This window comes from Fimicolochytrium jonesii, assembly GCF_025526975.1.
Source record: "Fimicolochytrium jonesii strain JEL569 chromosome Unknown EV422scaffold_18, whole genome shotgun sequence".
Classification (NCBI taxonomy): domain Eukaryota; kingdom Fungi; phylum Chytridiomycota; class Chytridiomycetes; order Spizellomycetales; family Powellomycetaceae; genus Fimicolochytrium; species Fimicolochytrium jonesii.
Genome location: NW_026515685.1, coordinates 468,682 through 482,069, shown reverse-complemented (window position 1 = coordinate 482,069; position 13,388 = coordinate 468,682). Strand labels below are relative to the sequence as shown.

Below are 13,388 nucleotides of genomic sequence, written 5' to 3'. Positions count from 1 at the left end.
TTTGTGTCTTTGAAATGCTATGTTTTCTATGAGGGTGTTGGGAGACTTGTACCATACTTGTACCATGTTTTCCTCGGCCCCGCCTTCGCAAAAAGTGCGGTCATTTCCTATTCCAAACGCCCAGATCCCAAAACGCACGCGTCAAAATATCAATCACATCGGTCAGAACTGGGTCAGACCGTCCTCGTTCCCATTACGGCATTCTTCCCTCATCCCCCCGTCAAGAGGCACCCCACCCACCATGGTAAAATCCCCCTTCATCCACGCTCTGATTCGATATCTCATCCCTCTCCTCGGTCTCCCCAGAGCTCCAACACCGTCAACAACACCTGCGACGTGCCCGCGGACATCAAAGCCATCGTCAAGAAATTCCGATTCAGGTATGTTGGGTCGCCACGCATCGATCACCCTTCGCGCGGGGATGCGGACGGGTGTACTGACTGGGGGTGTGGTTCCCCGGGCGGGGGGTGTTTAGGAAATCGAAGAGCAATGCCGCGGTGATATTCAAGATCGATACCGCGGCGTTGAGGGTACGTGGGTTGCTGAGACCTCCAGGGGGGTGTTTGATCAGCCGGCAGAACACGGGACTTACGCACTCGGGTTTGGCAGGTCGTGCTTGACGAGCAGCTCGACGACGTGCCGATCGGTAGGGGTCCCGCAACAGCGGTTGGTTTTGCTCGAGTGGCCACGCTGACGGGATGTGGGATCCGCACACACAGAGGACATCGCGCAGGCCCTCCCCGACACGACGCCGCGGTTCCTCGTCGTCTCGTCCGAGCTGAGGCATGGCGATGGGCGGATAAGTTATCCCATGTTCGGTGCGTACCGCCTGTCGTGCCGCGCGGATGTGGCTCGGGGCCCTGATGTGGGGTGCTTTTTTGGTAGGGTTGTATTATAACCCCGGCGGCGCGAGCACGGCGAACCGGATGCTGTATGCGAGCACGAAGAATTATCTGTACCAGGAGTGTGATGTTACGGGGAAGGTAGCGTTTTTTTGGGGTCGAAGCACATTCACATCACATCTTTTCAACGGAGTGGGTGGGATGTTGATGCTATTTGGTTCTTTGTTTTCGTGTAGATCTTTGACCTAACAGACTCGGAGGAACTGACAGAGGAGTGGCTGAACCAGCAGTTGATCGAGTCCAAGACCCGGCCATGAGTTTTGGCAATGTCCCCCGACGCGACGGCTTGCGAGACCTCCCGCAATTGTACATTTTTGCAAATGGAACCATATGAGAATAGAAAAGGATGGATATATCATCAAAAAAATATCAGAGTATATGCTTTTGGGCTCTTTGTACAAGGGACCGCGCGGGGTTGATGGATTTGCCCGCTATCCGATCGGAAATCGGATCTTCAGCATAGGCTGTAAGGGCCCGGTGTAAGGCGGAGAGGGACTGAGGCAGGGATGGTGAGGGCGGGAGGATGGACGTGAAGTCGGATGGACGGAACGGGTCTTTATGCGCAATGTGGGACGGGCTTTGCGAAACCGAAAGTGCATGGAGGGTATGTGTGGCGAGCTGGCGGGCCGGGCTTACTCGTTTAGGAGGGCGAGGATCATGCGGTACAGGTCTAATGATATGCGCTGTGGGTGAGTGTGCGCCGTGAATGGAGACGAGGGATGATTGATAAACTCACAGTAGAAGAAACAAAGCAGGTAGAATCCCAACTTCAAAAAGCATTCCTTCTTATGTTGCGGCAGCGTGCGGAATATCTCTGTTGCGTCGTACATGTGTCGGTTGTTCATGACTCTGCGAGAAATCAACAAGAAATTCCGGCGGCATAAGTGACCCACTCCCGCTTTTCGCCCATTCCCTCCTGAACCGACTTAAATCTCTCCATTGTGAATACGTACTGGTATCCATGCCATGCCAATAGCGGTGTATTCAGCAACAACGCGATCCAGCTGCCTTTGAGAAGGAACATTGCCCAGAGGAAGGCGTGGGCGAACCTTTCTGGTAATACGAACTGCGAGAATGGGCGAGAGAGAGAGAGAGAGAGAGATGGAGGTGGTGCATGAGTTTGGTGGGATGTTTCTGGGCGGTCCAGCAGTTTTTGCCCGTCCGCCCCCCATTCGTTTGCTGCTGAAGATCCCCCGACTGGAAGTGATCTCCTCTACTCACAGTGTTGAGACGGTTGCACAGGTCGATGGGGTTGATGTAATCGCATTCCAGATCGGAAAACATTATTATCTGCGAGTGTTGCCATAAATCGTCAGTGTTCATTCATCCTCACATCCACTCATACACATCGAATACTCTGAGATTGTCGGACTTACGAAAAAGACCATGGCGAACAGCAGCACTGCTGCCATTACCACCCCGAACAGGAATAGGTACTGCGTTGGGAGAAAGTTGGGGAGATCGGGGGTTAGTGTGCTAATCTTGCCGTCGCGAGCTAGGTTGCTGCTGGAATAGTCCCAAGATGCCCGGGGTATGTACAGACGGTTTTTACTCACCCCCTCTACGTTCATGGTGCCGATAAGGTTTTTGTCGTAAGCCTTGTGTTTGGGAAAGTGTGGGGGGGTTGGTTGTTTAGCGATAGGGAGCTCAGTGTTCTGAGAGAAAGCAGACGAGGAAAAGAACGGCGCCCTTGAGAGCGACATCAAAGAGCGGACTCGGCAGCGATGACGACACTCGCTACAGTACTTAGTTTAGAAAGGGACCCCCACTGCTTATGACTAGTCTCCCCCAGGGACGTCTATTCGCTCTTCCCACGCGCTTTCTTCTTCCCACTCCTGCTCTTTCTGGACACTCCCAGTTTACCCCCCCCCCCCCCCCCCCCCCCCCCCCCAATAACAGTATGCCCAAAAGCAGCAAAGCCACTTCTTCCAGGACCCACCCCACCGCCGCCACCACAACCTCCCACAAACTCCACAAACACCGCTTCGACCACATTCTCTGCTTCATACAACTACCCCACGAGAAGGGAGCCTCCTTCTCCAACCCATATTTCGAAAGCCTGTCTGCGTATCTCGGCCCGAAAGTCTCGGCTCACCGCGCAACGATATCGAAGGAATGGCCTTTATGTCCCGCCTTTTGGGATAAGGTGCCGTTGAACGGGCGGGGAAGAGGAAGCGGGGAGGTTAAGGATGGGAGGAGCGCGAGAACGGGAAAGTCAGGAAAGAGTGGGGCGAAATCCGGCAAAAGAGATGCGGAAACGTCGATTGCGTCAACGAGGGAGGGAATGGGAGCGGAGGCAGGTGCATCGAAAGCCACCTCAACACAACCGGAAGCTACGGCCCCTGGGGCCTGGGGACAGACGAAACAGGCTGTGTTTGATGGCACTCCAACCTGGGTGGCAAAACCCGAGGAGGTCACCACAGCAATCCCTCTCAAAACGAAACCGAATACCCACCGATGGTCAGACGTCGCCAAAAATGTCACATCCAGACCCGCACAAACGGAATTGGCACCGACCGCGAAAGGCCCCACAGCCAACGCCAAAGGCGCATGGGCAAAGCCGTTACCATTGTCCGGCTTTACGCTTGTGCAGAAGAAGGTTGCTAGTCTAAGTGGCCCAACGGTGTCAGCAATCGCCCCGACCTCCTGGGCGGTGGATACCGGAACCGCTGCGATTAGGACGTGGGGAGATGGAGGTTGGGCGGCTGTTGGAGCGACGGACGGCTCGCAGAGCAACGGATCGAAATTCTCTGCACCAGCCGAGCCTGTGAGCTGCACAGCTGTGGGACAATCTCGAAAAGCCAAACTACCAATCAACTGCATCGTCGAGTCGTCGTCCACTATATCCTCCAATACGCCAAGACAGACGAAGAAGACAAATATAGCCTCGACAACCTCATCGACCGCCTCCGCGCAAACAACAACATGCACTACTCCGTCCACCTCCAACCCCTCCTCCCATTCCTCAACCGCCACCCACCCAGACCTCCCCTCCAACCCCTGCTCAAAAGGCTCCGCCTGCAACCTCCGCCACGCCCAACCGCACATCCCCTGGTGCCCAAAGGGCGTCAACTGCAAACTCCGACCCCTAAAACAATGCTTCTTTGCCCATTCGGATAAAGAGGACTGTCTGGAGTTGACGCCGTATATGAGGGAGATCTGGGATGTCGCGTTTGGGTTGGGGTGGAGGAGGAGGGGGAAAGTCAGGATCACTGATTCCGTCGAGTCGACGAAAACATTACACGCATCGTCACACCCACGACCTGCACAACCACCAAAATCGCACATCCTAACCCTCCCCTCCACCCCCCTCACCCGCATCCTCACCTACGCGACCCAATCCTACACCGACCTCTGCAAGCTCTCCTTTGTCTGCACGGCCTTTTATCAGGCGACGCAGACGGATGCGGTGTGGAGGCAGGTGTATTTGAGGCATTTTTGGTATGCGGTTGGGGATGCTGTAAGGGTGGTTGGGAAGGGGAAGAAGGTGGGGGATGGGCGGGAGGGCGGGGATGAGGGAGAGTGGTGGAATGCGCCGAAACCTGTGAGTAAGATCGGGAAGAGCGGGTGGGAGGATGAGAATGAAGTGAAGCGAAAGGGCAAGACGAAGCTGAGTGGCGAGAGTGCACCGGGAAGCATTGGGGAACCATCACGGATGTCGGGCGAAACGCGCAAACAGCGGCGAGCGAGATTGTATGGGACGAAAAAGAACGCGGACGAAGCGGCGGGCGCGGAGCACGGCAACGATAACAACACCGAAGGCAAAGTCGACGCGGGAGGAGCGAAAACGGTGCATGAAGATGCCAACAAAAACGAAGAAGAAACGGAAACCACCGAGAGCGACGATGGACCCCACACATTACAATATTCCCGCATCGACCCATCCCTCAAATCCACGTACCGGTTTCGCCGCGAGGACGGTAAGTGTCATGTATCGTCCACAGTTCACTGTCCCCTTCCCCGATTCCCCCATCCCCCCACTCACGCACCCCTGTTTTCTCCCCTTAGCCCACCAACCCCCCACCACACCCCTCCTCCCCCTCCCTTTTTCCTCCCACAACCCCTTCTTCCGCCACACCCACCGCCACACCCTCGGCCTCTTCCAAACCTCGTCCCTCGACAACACCCACGAATTCTTCGTCATCACCCCCCTAGGCCTATTATGCACGTGGGCGTATGCCGACGACATGTACGGCGGGTACACCGACACGGTGCCGCGGCTGTACTTGGCGGAGTATACGGGGGTGCTGGAGTGGGGCGGTGGGGGCGGCGTGGAGTGTTTGAGGGACCCGCGGGCGAGGTGGAGAGGGACGTGGACGGGCGTGTTTGTGAGAGGCGTTTTGCACGTGTGTGAGAGGCGGCGCGGGAGGGCGGCGTAGCGGCGTACGGTTGATATACGCACATATCTATTACACGGATCCGCACATCCCCCCCCCCCCCCCCCCCCCCCCCCCGCCGCCGGACGTACTGATCAATAGTGAAAAATGTAATGGTGCATACGACACGGCCCCTCATATACGGGACACACGAGATAACAAGAAACCCATTGGGCCGTGTATACAGTAGAGTGTTAGGAAGAACGTTGCACAACCTCTTCGAACAAAAGTATCCCGACGTTTCCGTTCTTTCCTGCCGCGTTACGGCGAGGTTGACGCCGTCGATTGGGAAAAGTGTCCGGTCCCCCCTCGCAACCCCCACACGCATACATAAGAACACATGTTAGGTCCTCCGTCCCCCGGTCTCCGGGATCTGACTCGAGCGAGCGAAAAGTGCGAGTTACGGGTATAGGGGCCCCAGAGTTCAGCATGCATCGGCCTTTTGAGCTCAGTGATCCGACCTGAGGTGGATCCACCTATGGCGACACGTATCTAGCCGGCCATACACGAGACCACACCTGCAGCTCCAAAGTTCAAGTTCACAAATCCATTGCTTTTTATCCTATTTACAATTTGATATAGGGATATTGTATTGGCTCTCACAAGATAAGGATTTGGGGGGAGGGGGTGGTCGCCCGTTTTTACAAAAACGCTCTTTCGAAATGAAAGAAAACAACAACCGCGACACACACGAAAAGACGACTGTAGGAGAGGGGTGGGATGTATGCAAGATGGGGGATGATGGGGGGTTTTGGCTTGCGGGTATTGGTTGGTTTACTTGGAGGATTGGTATTTGGTCACGGCTCTGCGAAAAGGAAAAGGTGGATGAGTGAGGGCGTTCAAAGCGCGGAAAAGGACAGTGGGGCAGGAGCTTGCTCGCGATGCTCGCTAAGAGCGGAGTGCTAGACGAGACCAGCGCCTTTGGCGCAATGTGGCTCGCGTAGGGCTCGCGAAGAGCTCGCCTGCTTCCAGCATTCTTGCCCCTCTCTTCGGTCGTCGCAGATCAGAAACTCACTTGGTACCCTCCGAAACGGCATGCTTGGCGAGTTCACCGGGCAGAATCAACCTGACGGCGGTCTGAATCTCCCTGGAGCTAATCGTCGAGCGCTTGTTGTACGAAGCGAGCTTTGAGGCTTCACCGGCGATCCTTTCGAAGATATCGTTGACGAACGAGTTCATAATGGACATGGCCTTGTTTGAGATTCCGGTGTCGGGGTGAACCTGCTTGAGGACTTTGTAGATGTAGGTGGAGTAGGTTTCGCGGCGGATGGTCTTGCGGCCTTTTTTGGCGCCTTCCTTCTTTTCGGTGGTGGATTTGGCGGGGGCTTTGCCGGCGGGCTGTGGATTGGGGGAGGATGGAATGGAATTGAGAAAAGGTTAGTTGGTGGATTGGGAATGAGGGTCGAAGGTGATGGAAGGAATGTGGGGCAGCAACAGGATGGGAATGGGGAATGGTAAACGAGTCGCAAGCGCACCTTCTTTCCGCCAGTGACCTGGGACGATTGAGAGGCGGGAGCTTCCTTGGGTGCCATTGTGAATGAGCTGGTGTAATTCGGAGTTGTCGAAGAGAGTGGGGGTGACGACGAGTGGTAGTGAGTGGGTAGGTAGCGTGGGTAGGTAGCTGGGAGTGTTTGGGGAAGGAGGGAACGCAGGGGAGGGGGGTTTGCGTGGGTGCCTTTTATATTCCGCTTGGGGGAGGGACTTGAGGCCTCTCGCGCGCGTGTCCGGATGGCTTCAAAGGACTCCTGCTGAGCGACCAAGAAGCGCGGGTATCTCGTTATGGGCAGATTGCGTGTATCACCCTGCGACGCGCTCCGCCACCCAATCACTCGCTCTCGCTTCCTTCTCGCTCTCGCTCGCGGACCTCCAAACACGCGCCATATAAAGACTCCCCGCCCAAACACAACCCCCCTCAGTCCCGAATCTCGTTTACTCCCTCACAGCAACACTCAGCTCTCGCCCCCAACCGTACTCGCCAACACACCCACTCACTCACCCAAACCCCAACTCAACCCTCGCATCTCAACACAATGGCTGGAGGAAAAGGCAAATCGGGTGGCGACAAGAACACCGTCAAGGCCGGAAAGTCTCGCTCGTCCAAGGCCGGTCTTCAGTTCCCCGTCGGTCGTATCCACCGTCTGCTCAGGAAAGGAAACTACGCTCAGCGTGTCGGTGCTGGTAAGAATTCGAAATGCATTTCGCCCATGATCTCGCACATGACTGTGCTTCACCTTTTCTCTCTCCTGTGACAAATCCACTCACATACAATTATCCTCTCTTTCTCTCTGAACAGGCGCACCAGTGTACCTCGCGGCGGTCCTCGAATACCTCGGCGCCGAAATCCTCGAGCTGGCTGGCAACGCCGCTCGCGACAACAAGAAGACCCGTATCATCCCGCGCCACCTGCAGCTCGCCATCCGCAACGACGAGGAGCTCAACAAGCTGCTCGGCAACGTCACCATCGCCCAGGGCGGTGTCTTGCCAAACATCCACAACATCCTCTTGCCCAAGAAGACCAAGGGTGGAAAGGGTACCCAGGAGTCCCAGTAGATTTCGCTCCCTTCGAAAAGAGTGATTTTTTTGTTCAAACTCCCCCTCTCTATCTCTCCCTATCTACTTTGTATTATCCGGTTTTTGTCAGAACCGTACCCGCAGCACCTAGCGGGAAGGATAAAACACACACCCACACCCATACATCATACACCCAATCTATCCGTTCCTTGTGTAGATAACTATCGGTTTTGTCATTCACTTCTTGAATACATCCATCCTATCGAACCAACAACTTTTGCTCTTGGTCTTGCATCTGTCTCCAAGCGTTTTTGTGTCTCGTTAGACTTGGTCGGCCGAGTTGCTTCCTCGTGAACAGGAGCCCGACTTGATGACAACGAACGTACGTCTTCAGTGAGGGCTCTTTAGTCAAACAGAGATTGCTTTCCGATGCGTTTCTAGCACCGTCTTTCGCCCCGGTCTTCAGCCGCACAATCATGTCCTCTGCTCCATTTCCCGACCACGTTTTGGATTTATCCTATGTCACAAAGTGGGGAGGCAAGATACTGTATTTTGCGTCGGCGGCTGCCCCACTACATCTCCAGTCGTCGAAAGAATCCGCTGGCATATACCATACGAGCAGCGTCGAATTCACCGCCACGGCGCGCCCGCAGTGCTAATGGATGCTCCTTTTGGCGGCCATCCCCCGTCCGTTCTGATAGCGTCCAGGGTTCCCCATATGCCGTTGAGACATATATGGCATATGCCGGTGAGACAGACCAGGAACCGTTCAAAAGTCCAGATGACGCGATGACTTCGCACCTCACGCGTCAGAGTCTGAGACCAACAATTGCGCGTAGCCGATTCTCAGAAAAGTTGTCAAACCGTGCCGTTCACCGCTCGCTCAAACGAACAGCTGCAAACAACCCAGGGCACAAAAAGAGCAGGACTACATCCGTGTCCCATTCCGGATCCGCTCCGGGGCCGTGAGAGAGACCCGGTTGCTCTGTATCTCCTCCCAACCCGCCTTGTCCAGTCGTCACATTTCGCAGAGTGACATCTCGGCCGCAACAACATCAAGAAGAGCGAGGGCATCGATGCCGTTGCGGACAATCTCGAGGAGCCCTGGATCAGCTATAACCAGCCAGATCGAGCGGCTGAATGGGATCGAGTGCTGTAAGAAGCTCAAGGTGCTGTATGCGAGCAACAATAAGATCAAGAGATTGGAGTGGGTTGCAGCCGTTGGGCGGGTTGGCGCATTGTGTCGAGGTGCTGTTTGTCGGGAATCCGGTGGAGGAGAAGGCCACGGGGGAGAATGTGTGGGTCGCTGAGATGACGAAGAAGTTTCCGCACTTGAAGAAGTGGATGGGAAGCCGATTATTAGGGAGGGCGGGGGGGATAAAGAGGACGAGAAGGGGGAGTAAGGCGGCTTGGTTCTGTGCTGTGATGGGAGGGGGCAAGAGGGGCGTGGAGCGCTGTGATGAAAGCATCGAACATTTCATCGTTTTGTGTTTTTGCGTATGCTTTTTGTACCGTCATTGTCTCGCTGGGCGGGAGGATAAAGAATGCATGTGGGGACGATACGACACGTAGAGAGAATGCAGGAGTATGACAATCTTTTATGTGCAAGTAAATGGACAGAGTAGTAGACTGACAAAACAAGCAGAGAGGAAAGGGGCACTGGAGCAAGGAGCGTTCTGTGTCTAGGACATGGTCATGGTCATGACTCCCGGGCCTGCGTGATCAGTCAATGATCTATTCCTCCTCCTCGGCCTCCTCGCCCTAAAAAAATAGAGAAAATGGTCGATGAGCGTTTTTCTTCAAGAATGGGATTTGAGTGAAGGGGGAAAGTAGATACATACCTTGGAGGCGGCGGCGGCAGCACGCTTACGCTTCACACGACCAGCACGGCCTCCTCCGTAGGGAGAGGTGAGGGCAAAGTCGATGTGCTTTTGGCTATAAAGACAAGGTGGAAGAGGGTCAGTACGGCGTCTCGTTGTATAGTACAAAAGAGGCAGACATGGGTACGAACCTGTCCAAGCGGACGATGAAACTGGGGATGTTCACGATCTGCTTGCCGACGCTATGGAGAAGCAAAGAACGGGAGATAGAATCCCAATAGTAAGTGACATGCGGGTATCGAACTTTTACAAAATTCAAGATACCGCAGTGGCCACATACCGAATGTGCCTCTGACGAATGAGGACACGAGCGTGGTGGATCGACTTGGCGAGACCAAGCTTGAAGACCTGGGTCTGGAGACGACGCTCGAGGAAATCCTCAATCTTGAGACCGAGAACGTAATCGAGCTTGGCCTTGGACTCGTCGAGGATACCGGTGCGGATAAGACGACGAATCAAAGCGTTACCCTCGAAAAGACGGCGGGGGTCCTTCTCCTCGAGAGTCAGGAGCTCACGAGCGGCACGACGGATGTGCGAGAGGGAGTAACCGACACGCCCTGAGAAGAGAAACGAGAGACGGAGAGAGTCAGTTTTTGATAACTTCGAGAACCTCGGGAAATTGCTGCTCTTGCTCGTTCTCCCAGTTGCCAAGAACCTCCAGTACGAGAAACAGCAACAGCCCGAGGGGGGGCGAAAGAGTCCTCGAAATGCCCTTACTACGAGACCAGCTACCTACAGATCCGACCTCCAAATCATTCCCAAGAGGACTCCCACCACCACCACTACGTCCTAAGAACCTCCTTTCCCCCCCATCTCTCCACCCCCTTCCTCCGTCTCCTCAACTGCATCCAGACCCGACCTCAACAAACCCCAATTCCCACCTCTCCCGGCAACTTACAGATTTCACGCTTGCACCTGAGTCCATACTCTCCAGCAAGCTTGAGCTCCTGGTCGAGACGCTCGGACTCGAAGGGCCTCTTGGGGACCTTGTAGGTCTTGGAACAGTTCCTCTGAGGCATGGTTGCTGTCTGTCAACTCTGTGATGAATTGAAAAGGGGGGAAGAAAAAGACGGTTGGCGAGGTGAGGGGGCATTTGGGCACGGCGGTCTTTTTTGAGGGTCATGTGATCTGCGATTTTGGGACGAAGTGGCGTCGGGTGGCTTGGCGTGGCAAACTCCGCGCGTGCTGTCACTCACAAGGAATGCAACGAGTTTGAAGAGCAGCGACTAGCAGAAATTTGCCAGAGTGGAGTTAGAGGAGAGATTAGCTGAGGAGCGCCCGCGTCGAGCAAGAGCGATTAGCATGGATAGGTAGAAGTGGCAAGGAAAGGCGCAGCGGGTGCAGGAAGAGAGACGGAGACGACCAGAGGAGCGAAAGGTGTAAGAGCGGAAATAAGCAGCTGCCATTAGCGGCTGCAACTAGCACAAAATATGCAGAGTGGAGGAAGAGGAGAGAGCGGCTGAAGAGCGCCGACCGCGTCGTGGAGGAGCAAGAGTGCCCAGCGGAGATAGTGCTTGCCGTTGCAGTCCCAACCACGGTTCCGGTGGAGGTGGTAGTTGCGACGCTGCAGGTACGCGCAGGGGAGCAGAGTTGAAGAGCAGCGATTAGCAGAATCATGCAGCGTGTAGGCAGGTGCATAGTGTCCAGCAAGAGCATCCGCGTAGTGGAAGTACAGGAGAATCAACCCGTGGCACATCGCATCGCGCGAGAGCCCGAGTCATCAGCAAGAATCTGCATAAAGTGGAAGGGGGAAAAATTGACTGAGGAGCAGCGGATCCGAAGCGCATCTTGCATGACTTCCGGATCGAGACCGAGGAGAACACATGCTGAGGAACGCGATCAGCGAGCATTTACAGAGATCCGCCTGATGCCGAAAGAGGAAGAGCGTGCGTCAGACGGGCTGACGAAGGAATAGTGTGAAGAGGACGAGGTCAGCCGAGCTGGAGGAAGCGTAGAAAAGAAAACGGGTGTTGAAGAGCAACCCGTGATGAGTGGGGATTCTCAAGAGGCATGTTTGAATAGCTAGCAATCCATCGCCCCGGAACAACCGGGACCAGATATCTGAGGAATTGTTGACCAGGACTCCCACATTCTTTTATCACCGACGAATCTGAGATATGTCGAAGAGCATATGAAAAGATTCTGTTTTTCGTTTGTTCCCTAGGGGTAAAATTTATGTACAACAGGGGTTATGGAGAGACTAATGTGATGGACAACTTGGGTGCCAAACGGCAAACTACCTGACATGCAACAGGCCATTTCAAGGCCTTATTACAATTGCGGAGGGAAAGAAGACTCAGGAATGAAGAGAGAATCCCCACTTTCAGTTACAGAGTGAAAAGCTCGATCAACAGCACAACTCTTCACCCCCAGCCTGATCCATGACAGCGGCCGCGACAGCGGCCCTGGTCCATTCCGAGAAAATGGCGCTGCCAATCGCAAGCCCCAGCACGACCGCAAAGAACAACCCGACGTTAAACGTCATGGCAACCAACATGAGCGCATACGCCACCGTAACCGTCACAAACTTGGCCAACCCTCTCACAACCGCTCTCTGAATCCTCTGCACGACATTGCCCTGTTGCGTAGGGCGAGCGATGGGCGAGGCGGTGTTTGGCGGTACGAGACCGGTCTTGGAGACGGTGTCGGTGGCCTTGTGGCGTTGGAGGAGCTTGGACTCGTAGGTTGCGACGAAGGTGTTCCAGGCTTCGTAGAAGATGCCGAGGAGGAAGACGGCGAGCCAGGTGCCGAAGTATTGGCCGCTGGTGCGCGGGATCCAGGTTTCGAAGAGGACGTAGTCGACGAAGCCTGTGGGTTCGGGAATGGAAGGGAATAAAGAGTTTAGTGACTCTGTCGGTCTTTTTTGTATGGTTGAAGTAAGTCAAAACATACCGGTGTGGAAAAACATCCTCATAATAGGCGGATCATTGCTATTAGCATCACCGCCATTAGCGGACGAGCACCAGCCCAGATTAGGCGTAGCAGCACACATAGTCTTCCAATCCGCACATTGCCTCATATCCGGCATCGCCTTGCACAGCAGCGCGTATGTGCCCATCAAGTCGCACGAGCCGCGGGGGTATGTGTCAGTGGCCGAGGTAATCGAGCAGGCCTCACAGCCAGGCATGCTCATCTCGTGGCAGATGGAGTAGATGTTCTGGGTGGCTGCCTTGCTGGTGGGGATGTTGGGGAGGGCTGCGGAGGCGGGTTCTTTGCATTGGGCGTTGACGGAGGTGGAGGCGGAGGTGCTGTTGCCGCACATGTTTACGTATGTTGCGCAATCTGGGGGATGGAGGAAGGTGGTTAGCGACTTGTAAGCCGGCAACTCGAGGTCACACTAAACATATCGAAAGAACACCCCGTCACTGATCACCTACCCGACATCCTCGGCATATCCACCGAACAAACATCAGCCAACAGCGACATGGGTTTGCAGTATGGCTCCGGAACACTCCCCGGACTGGTCGTACACAACTTCCTTAGGTTGCATCCCGGCATAGCGTCCATCTGCGTGCAAAGGGAATCCATGGCTGCGGTGGCATTCTTGTCGCAGAGGCGGAAGGAGGCGCATGCTGGGTCGGCTGGGTTCGTCGGACGCGGGCAGGAAGCGGGTGGGGCGGGGCAGTCTTGTGCTGCCACTGAGAGGGAGAGGGTTCCTGCTCCGAGGGCGAGGAGGAGGAAGGACTTCTTTTGTGATGGTGACATTGGTGGGAGTGTCT

General features: G+C 55.1%; 9 protein-coding genes across 9 annotated transcripts; 4 read left to right on the top strand and 5 right to left on the bottom strand.

Annotated features, from left to right (window-relative positions):
- Positions 1 to 473: 473 nt before the first annotated feature.
- On the top strand, positions 474 to 1,159 carry EV422DRAFT_498240 (uncharacterized protein; the record flags this gene model as incomplete). Its single annotated transcript, XM_053068005.1, has 5 exons — positions 474 to 530; positions 610 to 646; positions 720 to 818; positions 886 to 983; positions 1,079 to 1,159. Coding segments are annotated over 5 exons (372 nt in total), but the record flags the coding sequence as incomplete, so codon positions are not given.
- A 91-nt stretch (positions 1,160 to 1,250) lies between these two features.
- EV422DRAFT_535633 (cornichon protein-domain-containing protein) lies at positions 1,251 to 2,731 on the bottom strand. Its single transcript, XM_053070763.1, has 6 exons — positions 2,459 to 2,731; positions 2,279 to 2,338; positions 2,124 to 2,192; positions 1,856 to 1,968; positions 1,639 to 1,751; positions 1,251 to 1,572 (listed from the first exon to the last, which is right to left on the bottom strand). Exons 1-6 carry the CDS (start codon positions 2,603 to 2,605, stop codon positions 1,535 to 1,537), a joined length of 540 nt encoding a protein of 179 aa, XP_052924133.1. The 5' UTR covers positions 2,606 to 2,731; the 3' UTR covers positions 1,251 to 1,534.
- Positions 2,732 to 2,792: 61 nt separating this feature from the next.
- EV422DRAFT_535629 (uncharacterized protein) lies at positions 2,793 to 4,382 on the bottom strand. Its single transcript, XM_053070762.1, has one exon. It carries the CDS (start codon positions 4,221 to 4,223, stop codon positions 2,994 to 2,996), a length of 1,230 nt encoding a protein of 409 aa, XP_052924132.1. The 5' UTR covers positions 4,224 to 4,382; the 3' UTR covers positions 2,793 to 2,993.
- A 36-nt stretch (positions 4,383 to 4,418) lies between these two features.
- On the top strand, positions 4,419 to 5,304 carry EV422DRAFT_535628 (uncharacterized protein). The gene is made up of 2 exons (XM_053070761.1): positions 4,419 to 4,822; positions 4,911 to 5,304. Exons 1-2 carry the CDS (start codon positions 4,558 to 4,560, stop codon positions 5,279 to 5,281), a joined length of 636 nt encoding a protein of 211 aa, XP_052924131.1. The 5' UTR covers positions 4,419 to 4,557; the 3' UTR covers positions 5,282 to 5,304.
- Positions 5,305 to 6,052: 748 nt separating this feature from the next.
- On the bottom strand, positions 6,053 to 6,810 carry EV422DRAFT_569104 (histone H2B; the record flags this gene model as incomplete). Its single annotated transcript, XM_053072726.1, has 3 exons — positions 6,053 to 6,083; positions 6,294 to 6,616; positions 6,754 to 6,810. The coding sequence occupies 3 exons, from the start codon at positions 6,808 to 6,810 to the stop codon at positions 6,053 to 6,055; spliced, it is 411 nt and encodes a 136-aa protein (XP_052924130.1).
- Positions 6,811 to 7,308: 498 nt separating this feature from the next.
- On the top strand, positions 7,309 to 7,828 carry EV422DRAFT_498295 (histone H2A.1; the record flags this gene model as incomplete). The annotated part of the gene is made up of 2 exons (XM_053068007.1): positions 7,309 to 7,456; positions 7,572 to 7,828. The coding sequence occupies 2 exons, from the start codon at positions 7,309 to 7,311 to the stop codon at positions 7,826 to 7,828; spliced, it is 405 nt and encodes a 134-aa protein (XP_052924129.1).
- Positions 7,829 to 8,843: 1,015 nt separating this feature from the next.
- Positions 8,844 to 9,626, top strand: EV422DRAFT_121932 (uncharacterized protein). The gene has a single exon (XM_053064678.1). The coding sequence runs from the start codon at positions 8,930 to 8,932 to the stop codon at positions 9,359 to 9,361; it is 432 nt and encodes a 143-aa protein (XP_052924128.1). The 5' UTR covers positions 8,844 to 8,929; the 3' UTR covers positions 9,362 to 9,626.
- On the bottom strand, positions 9,367 to 10,810 carry EV422DRAFT_535622 (putative 40S ribosomal protein S9). Its single transcript, XM_053070760.1, has 5 exons — positions 10,568 to 10,810; positions 9,950 to 10,226; positions 9,801 to 9,851; positions 9,631 to 9,724; positions 9,367 to 9,550 (listed from the first exon to the last, which is right to left on the bottom strand). Exons 1-5 carry the CDS (start codon positions 10,686 to 10,688, stop codon positions 9,524 to 9,526), a joined length of 570 nt encoding a protein of 189 aa, XP_052924127.1. The 5' UTR covers positions 10,689 to 10,810; the 3' UTR covers positions 9,367 to 9,523.
- Positions 10,811 to 12,016: 1,206 nt separating this feature from the next.
- Positions 12,017 to 13,374, bottom strand: EV422DRAFT_498225 (Ctr copper transporter family-domain-containing protein; the record flags this gene model as incomplete). Its single annotated transcript, XM_053068002.1, has 3 exons — positions 12,017 to 12,477; positions 12,562 to 12,951; positions 13,047 to 13,374. 3 exons carry the CDS (start codon positions 13,372 to 13,374, stop codon positions 12,017 to 12,019), a joined length of 1,179 nt encoding a protein of 392 aa, XP_052924126.1.
- Between the last annotated feature and the right edge of the window lie 14 nt (positions 13,375 to 13,388).